Source organism: Drosophila eugracilis, unplaced genomic scaffold, assembly GCF_018153835.1.
Source record: "Drosophila eugracilis isolate 14026-0451.02 unplaced genomic scaffold, ASM1815383v1 contig_367, whole genome shotgun sequence".
NCBI lineage: Eukaryota > Metazoa > Arthropoda > Insecta > Diptera > Drosophilidae > Drosophila > Drosophila eugracilis.
Genome location: NW_024573224.1, coordinates 2,469,741 through 2,480,166, shown reverse-complemented (window position 1 = coordinate 2,480,166; position 10,426 = coordinate 2,469,741). Strand labels below are relative to the sequence as shown.

The following is a 10,426-nucleotide window of genomic DNA, read 5'->3' as shown; positions in this document are numbered from 1 at the left end:
GGGAAAATAGTTTGACAGGCAAACAAGAAAATTTCGAATCTTGTGTTAATTATTAAATATATTATTAATTAAATTATAATATTAAATATTACATTTAGTTTTTGTTAGGTTTATTTATTACCTTTTTTTGTTTTAAATTTTTTTGCAAGAACATTGCATATTCGCCTAGTTGCCGACCCCTTCGCTGACCATCCTGGCCATTGCAGTTTGCCTACAATGATTCAAGTTTTCATTATCAGGCCTGGCACTTCTCACTCTTCACTGGCCAAGTTTACCAGCTGCCGGACCATCTCCCAAACTTTTCCCTTACCCAATTTTCCATTTACCCCCCTTCCACCTTTGCAGCCAAACGTGAGAGCATTGAGAGTGAAGCAAAGGACCAGCAGCAGGAGCAGCAGCAGCAGCAGTTAAATGTGAAAAGTTCCATTTCGTGTGGATTACGTCGTTTATCCTGGCAAACAGGCAAACAGAGACACCCACACAGAGGCAGAAACACTTGCCCAGGATAATCATCCAGGCAGGCAACCGCTTTCGATCGCTTGCTGGGCAAATGCATTTTCGACGCGCTTCAAATGCGCCGCCAAGCAATCCGCTCCTCCTAACCCTCCACATCCCGTAAAAGGAAAACCAATGAAAATGTTTGCCCCGCTCACAATGCACTTGGGTACTAGGACGCCAGGACTCCAACCGAGGGCGTAAGCAAGTGTGCGTGTGGGCGTGGCATTTTAGAAAACGGGTGACGGGTGCAAGTTGCCAGAATTTGTTATAGCAAATGCTAATGAAAAGTTACTCGTTACCAGTTGCTGTCTGTGACTGCGGTTTCGAGGGATTTCGAATTAGTTTTTCGGCTTAATTTTCGCTTGGTAACAGCAGAAAAAACATAGAACTTCCGCTTTGTAATTGAACTTAATCCCTATTTTTATTCCAAAATAACAAAAAATAATGCATTTATTTCAATAATAAACAATACGTCTGGACACAAAATTTTAAGTAAAATTAACGACTTGCTGAATAAAACAACCTAATCTAAATTGCTATTGCTTGCTTGTTAATGAACAACCTTTTGGTACCATAAGACCAAACAAAACACATAATTATCATTTATAAATTATAAGGTCTTAAACAAAGAAGTGCCCCAAAAAATGCTAAAAATAACAGATAATTGGTAGATAAGATGCTGATAAGACTGATGCTGCTAGGAAAGCATCATCTGATAGTCAGTCATCATAACAATCATGATCTCTGGATTGAAAACACGTACTTTGCTCGGTCTCCTGGCACTACTTGTTTCAGGTAAGTGGCGACAATAATTTTACTTTATACATTAAAATTCATTAAGGAAACATAAATTACTAACTTATTTAGAAGCTTGTCCGTTTGTTATGAAGCTATTCAAGCTAATAAATAAGATAACGGTGACCTAAGACCAAAGGTCTCTCGCTTTTGAATTTCGACACAACTTGAATTTAAACGAAATAAAGATACTTGAAAACTAATAATAATTCTCTAAACTAAACATCTCTAGACGCCAACAGTGTGGTTTGTCCATACTATGAGGAATGCATCCGAATGGACGAATGTTTAACGCTTATGCCCTATCTTGCGGGTACAAGGGAAAGATCATCGGAGGTGATGAATATGTTACGAAGAAGAACGTGCTACTTTAATCCGTGGGCCAGTAATGGACCCTTAGTGCATAGGTGGTTCGTTTGCTGTCCATTGCCAGGGGATATTTTACCAAATACAGACATATGCGGACAAAGACCGTCTACGGATCGAGTTATTGGTGGCAAAGAGGCGCCGATCAACGGTTATCCATGGCTGGCCGTGCTTCTCTATAGAAATAATGAAACCCACGAGCTGTTTAAGCAGCCTGGTTCATTGTGTATAGGTTCGCTGATCAACAATCGATACGTCTTGACAGCAGCTCATTGTGTAATTGGAGAAAATATTAAAAAACATAAATTAGATCTTGTTGGTGTTCGTTTGGGCGAACATGATCTTTCCACTAATCCAGACTGCCAGAAAGGTGCAAATGGTAAAAGACATTGCGTCTCACCTCATTTGGATATCCATTTGGAGGAAATAATTATTCATAAATACTACGCGACTGAGGATGGAAAACATTACAATGATATCGCCCTTCTGAGACTTCTATTGCCAGTAACGTGAGTAGCAGAAACCCGATTTGAACTCTTTATATTTATAAAACTTTATTTATTTATTCCTTTTAGCTATACAAAAGAAATTCAACCAATTTGTATCCAGCCTAGCCCACGCAATTCCAACCGTTTCTTCGTTGATCAACCTTTGGATATTGCTGGTTGGGGTAAATCGGGATCGGACACTTCTAAAAATATACTGTTGCAGAGCACAATCTTTGGAATGGATCCGCATAACTGCTCAGATCGGTATCCAATTTTAGGAATCAATATATGGACTCATCTATGTGCCGCCACTCACGATGGAACGGATACTTGTCAAGGCGACTCTGGCAGCCCCCTAATGGCCACTGTAGGCCGTGGCTTTGAAGAGTACACGTACTTAGCCGGCATCTCTTCGTATGGCTCCACAATTTGTGGAATAGGTCCATCTGTTTACACTAGGACCGATAATTACATTGATTGGATTAAGTATCACATCAGACAATAATAATTTACAGCCAACAACAACAATATTTTCAAAGCACAAAACTTGTTAATTGACCTTGTCTAAATTTTTAAGCGATAAGAATAAAGAATGAATGAATGTTATTTTGTTTGTGTATTTGTAAAAAAGAATCAAAGTAATAAACAAAATTATAAAAAAAAGTAGTTCCAAGTTCCCAAAACTTTGGCTGCCCAAAGAATCTTAGAAACAATTGCCCAAAGAGTTTTTAATCAGCTGAAGTATAACCTTTATGGTATTCCCCGCAATATCCTGCTGGCTTCGACCGAAAATCAAATGGAAGCCGAGACCACACAAGTAACACTACCTTTTTCTTCACAATGCCCAATGCCATTCTAATTCCCTTCCAACTCATTTGTTTCCACTCGCTACAACCGCTGCCAGTTATCTTTCAGCACTCAACATCCAATGACTACTGGCACCACCTACACGTCCGGCTCTAGCTCTACTGTACTGGCTCCCACACACATATATAGCTTGGAAATGTTGTACCAATAAGCCAGCACGAATCCTGAATGAGAAGTCCTGAATGAAAATCGGGGGCGGGAGTTGATGTGATGATGTGCTGGAGGAGTATCAGGAGGAGCTGTGGGAGGAAGCTGAAGCTCCGGTAGATTTGCTTACAGCTGCAATGCCATGCAATTTAGTTGAATTACCAAGTGAAACAATGGCGTCTGTTAATTGGTTTCCTTTGTCCTCGGCCCTCGGTAATGGGGTTGCATCCGCTTTGGACCCAAAACGTCTCGTCCCTCGTCCCCTACATCATCTCTGGCATCTCTGCTGGCTGCCCTTGGGCTGTGGCTGTTACTGTGGCGCTGTGGCTGTTGCTGCTGTTTGCCAATTGCTAGAAGAATTTAAAATTGTCTTTGCCAAGGCAAATTTATTAAACAAACAAAAAGCCAAAGTCAAGAACTTTTTGGACGTAGATGGAGATGGAGATGGACGAAGCGGACCAGTGGATCTCGAGCCTTGAAGCTAGTGAAGTGCAGCCATGAAAATTTGCATTTCGCACTAACTAACCTAAGGACAGGAGGTTGGAGAATGGACCATGGGCGACAGCTGGCAGCTCGACCAGTACTAATGAATGCCAAGACTCAGCTGCTAGGAATGCACTTAAAGAAATAAACTGAACATGAATAATGTAGATCCTAAAACTCGTTCATTATCCATCTTAAACAGGAAGTTAGGACCTTTTTGTTAGTTAGTTCTTAGCATATATAAAACGTTATATTAAAACTTTAATTTATAATTTATATCTTGTTTTTTTTAGTGTTTTCCCTTCGTGGTCCTTATGCTGGTGTCATTTTCCCAAGACTTATCCGAATGTGACTTGAACCAGCTTGCTTATCTTTATGACGGCGCATAACTAAATGGCCAATCAGTGGGGCTGCAGCTGACAAATGATTGTCTTGGCTGGTCTACACAGACTCCCTTGATTTCAGCCAAGACCTTTTTTGGTTTTGTATATCAAGAAATTTAACTTCAACGTTCAACAGGAATTAGTTTGTTGTTTAGATGAGAACCCTTAAGCCCGCAGTTTACTTAATTGTTCCAGAAATTCTAAGAGATCCACTAAAATCACAGCAAGTTATATATATCTAAAAAATAATACTGAAATACCCATAAATATTCTGATATCCAAGGAAACATCAAATAAAATATGGTCACTATTGTTGTCAGCTTCCAGAGTATTAGCTTAATCGCCTTACTATTATGGGGAAAATTGAAATTTCAGCAGCAACAAACACTAAATCTATCACCAAATCCGACGAGGCCATATCAATATTGCAATTGATTTTAACAGTTGTTAAAAGCACACAACGCCGAAAGACGAAGTAAAAAGCCCCGCATTTCCATTGTAAAAGTTTTCCCCAGATGGAAATATTTGCATATACTCCGCGTTGAAAAGGAACAGAAACCAGGGAATCGTAGATGCCGAAAACTTTTGGATTTTGTAGAAGGCTTTGACTACTTTTTCTTTCTTTTTTTTTGTTTTTTGGCTCTTGGCTTTTAGCTTGGCTATAAGTCAATAAGCGAGTGTTGAGCTGCAAAGCGTCGCAACTTTTGGCCATTTGAGAAATGAACTCAGCAGTCAAGTAAAGGCAGCTGGCTGACTGTCGTCATAATTTGTCTGGCAAGTTTATTGCAGCGCATAAATCGGTTGGCATTGATGACAGCCAGGATAGCCAGGCGGCAGGCAGCAGGCAGTAGGGCTCACACACTAAATCAATTATGATTAAAGCTCATTACACTTGCAGCACACGACTTGGGGTACGCGGCAGCCACAAACTTGTGCGGAAATTGCATGGAAAGGGGTTTGGGGTTGGGTTTTGGGGTTTTTGGGATTTGGGGTTTGCTTAGTTTGGGGCTTGCGTTCGGGATCTCCAGAGTCTCGAATATGGAAGAGAGAGAGTGGGGTCTGTGGTTGCGCCCTGCAATGACAATGATTTGCATTGCCATCGACTGCTCGAACGCTCACTAATGCATGCCCCATGTCACTAATTTTCAATGCGACGGCCAGCCACACAAAGGCTGCAGAGGAGGGGTAACGCGGGACTAGGGTGCTGCTGGAGTTTCGGTTTATAATTGAGAGAATAATTAGATGAGTGTCATGAGTTTCGGGAGTACTGACTATAATAGTCCAAAGTCCAATCAATTGCTGTATACACTTAAGGAAAATTATTCAAAGTCAGAAATTAACACTTGAAGCCGTGAAGTGGCGGTGGAAATAGGATATTGGCAAGTTTTCGATTTCATTTTGTATGGTGTTGCTTTTTATGACAAACTTTTTTACTAATATAAGCAAAAGTTGAGAGCTTTCTTTTTTATATCTTGAAATTGAAACTTTTGTAATGAGAATAATGGCTATATATCTTAACTTTCTTATCATGTTAAATATTTTATATTAATTTTTGAGCTTTAACAGTTATTATCCTTTCACCTCAAGTGTATTGCACTATAACCAAATTCAGGACTAATTTTCAAGGAATTTGTGTAGCCAACAGCCACTGCACGAAACAAAACAAATTGCGTGCCCAAGAGCTGAGCGAATGATAAAAGTCTATCGAAGTTAATGACAGCGTCAGCTTTCTTTAGAATCAACTTTGCCTGACTGCCAAATGTGTTGTCTTCGAAGGGAGACATTCTGTATTATTTAGCTTGCGTTTATTTCTCATTCAATATTTGTTTTGTGTGTTGAAAGACAAACTCCCACACACACAGAGACTATAGCATATATACACCAACACACACAGACAAACGCTGACATGGCATAGAGATATGGCTTTACATGCGTGTGAGTGTTTCGCTTCATATAGCTCGTATACCGACCGCCTTACTCTGTATATAAATGCCTACTTATAACGACATTTAATTTCAAAGCACGCACGCACAGGACGAGCCTGCAATATTGAATATTGAAGCGACTTTCACGGATACTCACTCAGGGAGCAGGGTCGTAGGTGGGTGGCAAGAAAAAGGGGTTGCTTTTTAACTGAGTTTCAAGATTATCATTATTAAGTCTTTATAATGAAACTCTTTCTATAGCCCTTTAAATCTATCCAACCTAGAGGCAATCTCTTGCAACGTCAACGTCAACTAACCAAACTTGACAAACGATAGAAGCCAAACAGGGATAAACTCTTCATCAGCCAATGAATGCGAAATCAATGTAGGGCCTGCCCGCCTGCCTGCTTGGCTGACTGCATGCCAGTGAGCGTACCCCCTTGAAGCTGCGCCCCTGGCACGCATACCAAATACCCTCGCACATCCATTTGCACCTACACGATCCTGCTTATTTAGTGGCCATGGTCGATGGACAGCACTCGCTAGTGGGTCGTGGATTTTGGGCCTGGGTCCGCTTTGTTTGCTCATCGCCACAGACAGTCAATTTATTTGCAACACATGCAGCAGTAGCAGCGGCAGTAGTGGCAGTAGCAGAAGCGGCGGCTTCCATCCGAAAATGGCGTCTTTGCACCTTCTAATCCTGAGCGCGTTTACGTTTTTGGCCCCTCTACCGAACTCTGTGTTTTTCCAAGGGGCCTCTGGGGGGTCTGCGCATAAATCTCGCACGCACAACATAATTATCCAGCCAACAAACGCTGAATGGCCAAGCGAATGAATGACTAGCTGGACTGGCTGGTCGCCCCCTTTCCACCAAATGGCTCCCTTTTGCGGGTGAGTAAGTTAGTGGCGCCCAGTGGCTGCGACTACTTAGTGGCAGGCAGGACCATGCTGCTAATGCCACATTTAAGCCCTAAGCGTACAGCAGTCACTGGAGCTAATAAAGGCTTAAAGTTGCCAAAAGCAAGACACTTTATTCGGTGTCTTTTAGTAAGTAAAACTAGTGATAATCGATGATAGGTTAAAGAAAGTGTACAACTTTAGTAGGAATATAAAGATTTATTATCTAAACTAAAGTAAACACTAACTTATATCCTTTCAAGATTTTTTACTTCTTCCGCCAACCCCATGGAATTTGGAATATCTGCAATCCTGGCAAAATGCCCGCTTGACATTGGACCTTGGACCAACACAACCATATGCTTAACCCCCTTATGCCCCTTAGACATACCTAATTAACATAAAAATTAAAGCTGCAAATGGGGCAACGAAAAAAGTTCGCACGAAAGTGGGATTGAAGTGGCTTTTGGGGCTGGCGGCTTAATACGGATTGTCGACAGAGAGTTCAACTTGATTTTTTTTTTTTTTGCACTATTATTATTATTATTATTATTGTAATGTGGTTTTTTTTTTATTGTTGGGTAAGCCTTTCACTCTACTTAAAGTTATTAGAGCAGAAAATCACATAAACGCAAATGAAGTAAGTTTCATGCCCGCGCAATGCTTAAGAGCGTGCAAAAAGCAGCCAAACAACTGTGTAAAGTACAGTAGCAACAACTACAACTAGAACTAACAACTGTTAACAACGCAAAAATAAAAACAAAAATACTGAAAAAACTATTGAAAAGAAGGATGCGAGCTTAAGGATACCCTGTCCTTCTTGAAACTAAGAATTTCGTTGTAAGAAATGAATGAGATATGGAAATATATATTTACGTTCATCTCTTTGATAGATTATTATCCGTTTAAGATATAGAAATTCTTATAGACTATAATATACCTTTGGTTTTTTAAATTACTGGGTATTACGAGTAGGGATTCTGCGAGAGGAAGGAACAATGGGAAGTGCGCGCAAGGTGCAGGAGAGAGAGGCTTGGATGAGAGAGAGTTTTTGCCATTGCCAAAGCAAATATGCAAATTGTTGATTACAAACTTTTGTTGCTGCAGCTTTTTGCCCCGCCCTCTCACTCTTTGCCACGCCCCTCGGGTCCCTTTGGTTATATAAATATTTAAGTATCTGCGCATTGTTACTGCCGTCCTTCTTCTTTCACTATCCCACTTCATGGACGGCATTGAGAATTGTCTAAATTAGACTTTTGAGTATTTTGCATATTTAATTGAAATTGCATTTCTTAAATAACTCACTGTCATTTGCACAGCAGCTCTCGTACATGTGCCGTTTATTTGTGCATTTAACTACAGTTTGCTTCTATCTCACTCTCTCTCTTACTATCTCGCTGTACGTTTTGTTTGTTTAGTTTTATAAGAGTTTATTCAAGTGCATGTCTTACCCAATTCTTTGTTTATTTACATTTACCCTAAAACAAAAACGGAAACTACAACATCTAAAGAAAAAAAAGAACTACAACAAAAAATCCGAAACTCATTTGCAATTTGTTTAATCAACACTCGACGCACAAGCAGCTGCTCTCCCACCCACATCCAAACAAACATAGCCCGAAACTCACATTACACATACGGCACGTGTGCCCGGAACGAAAGGCTCAGCCTTTAGTCCCCTAGAAAACTTTCCGCTTGCCAGCAAAGTCAAATAAACATGCTAATTAAAAGGCGTCCAAATACGAAGAAAGAAAAGAGAGAAGCAGCATAGCTCTAGAATGATAGTTTGGAGAAAATGTGATGTGGCTCTGCCCTTTGACCCAATTTAATTGAAAATCCACTGAAAGAATTGCAAGCCTTTTCAATAAGGCTTAAAAATAATCCAATGACTAGACATCTATTATTTCATTTCATCCAATTAAAAACCTAACCTAATCACAACTTAGTAAATACCTCATAAACTGCATTTCTTGGGCAACTGCATTGCCATTTCGTATTTCTTAACTTAGCTTGGCTTTCGTTTTCAGTTTCGTTTCAGTTTCGTTTTGATGGCTATCTAAATGCGGCTAATGAATGCCATTAATTCGGTGAGGCAACTGCAATGTCCACCCAAAGGCATTGGGTGTTTTGGGGATTTCTGTGCCGATTGAAATCGGATTAATAAATGAGCGTTGCGCAGAAAAATTCAATTAGACAGAACGGTGGGGGAGAGAGCAATAAGGATGAGGGAAAAGGAACAAGAGGAGGAGCACCAAGACGACCAACACCACCAGGCAATCGTGTCCTGGCTTAACTACCTGTAATTTTTCTACCTTTAATACAATTATACGGCCCGTACACGACGGCTACCTTAATGGCCAACGGAAGTCGCAGCTGCAGCGGATCATTTTTAAGGCTGACATTTTGTGGTTTCCCCCACGGCGGCAGCTGCAACTACTGCAGAAGCCTGTGACCTGTCTGATTTATGTCTGCAGTAGTTCAATTGGCAATGACAAAGTTGGCAATCATGGCAGCCAAAATCAATGAAATGTCCAAAGGAAAACTTTCACTAGAATGGTAGCTGGCTAAAATTCATACATATCTGGGGATTTAATTACAAACTCTATTGGTTTTCAGATCAAGAAAGTTGCCTTCAAAATATTGAAGAGTTTTTAATTAATAGTCAAAGAAACTTTTTAGGAAAGATAAGTATGTATAGCTAATGGTTACTAGACGGATAGAGGATGATAAAATCACAATAAAGACGTCATAACATAATAAAATAAATATAGAACGATTTCAGTTATCCAAAATCTAAACTCACTTTAATATAATGTTAAATATCACTTGCCGTACTTGCTGTAGTTTAAGCCCTAGCAAACTCCAGTTAAGAAAATCTCTTGCTGCTTGATTATTTATTTCAAAATACAGACATCACTTAATCCCCGACTGTTATAAATCACACACATGAGTATACGAACAAAACGCGTCCAACCGCTCGTTTCAAACTTATCGTTATTCTGGCTTTTAATTAAAATTTAAAAAACCAATTACAACTGCGACAAGATTTAATAACAGTAGCAGTAGCAGCGGCAGCAGCATGGCAGGGTGCGAAAAAAATGGGTTAAAATTACATAAATTTTGCAGAAAATATGAAGCAGCACATACAAAAAAAAAATAGTGAAAAGAGTGTCAGACCTGAAAGATCCTGAAGTGAAAGAGAGAGCAAGGAGAGAGATAGATATACTAAGGGAGAGAGAGAGAGAGAGATACAGGAGACAGCGACAAGAAGACACGAAATGGACATGGTCGTGAACGTGAAAGGGGAAAAGGACAAGTCCAGCTCACACATACTCGGAAATGTATAAAGGATGAAATTTTGCGGTTACGCACACAAACACAAATACAAACACACTGACACACACACACACACACACATATACATGCCCGAAAACATGCACATCAATGTCAGCGAAAGAGCTGAATAGGAAATGGTTCCTGGTTCCTGGGGATGCCAAGATTGGGTTGTGGCTGGCTTCTAGGGCCGCTTGTCAAATGTTGGCACCAGTTTGAGCTTCTCGTTTTGGCGTTTTCCTGC

At 40.2% G+C, this 10,426-nt stretch overlaps 1 protein-coding gene across 1 annotated transcript; it reads left to right on the top strand.

Moving 5' to 3' along the window:
- The first annotated feature begins 1,025 nt into the window (after positions 1 to 1,025).
- On the top strand, positions 1,026 to 2,708 carry LOC108116292 (spaetzle-processing enzyme-like). Its single transcript, XM_017228081.2, has 3 exons — positions 1,026 to 1,293; positions 1,526 to 2,168; positions 2,235 to 2,708. Exons 1-3 carry the CDS (start codon positions 1,236 to 1,238, stop codon positions 2,650 to 2,652), a joined length of 1,119 nt encoding a protein of 372 aa, XP_017083570.2. The 5' UTR covers positions 1,026 to 1,235; the 3' UTR covers positions 2,653 to 2,708.
- Positions 2,709 to 10,426: the final 7,718 nt, after the last annotated feature.

Excerpts from the sequence above, each read along its gene's own strand:
- LOC108116292 (XM_017228081.2), top strand. The coding sequence starts at position 1,236 with ATGATCTCTGGATTGAAAACACGTACTTTGCTCGGTCTCCTGGCACTA. Across the intron at positions 1,294-1,525 it reads CCTGGCACTACTTGTTTCAG|ACGCCAACAGTGTGGTTTGT; the intron begins GTAAGTGGCGAC and ends AAACATCTCTAG. Across the intron at positions 2,169-2,234 it reads AGACTTCTATTGCCAGTAAC|CTATACAAAAGAAATTCAAC; the intron begins GTGAGTAGCAGA and ends TATTCCTTTTAG.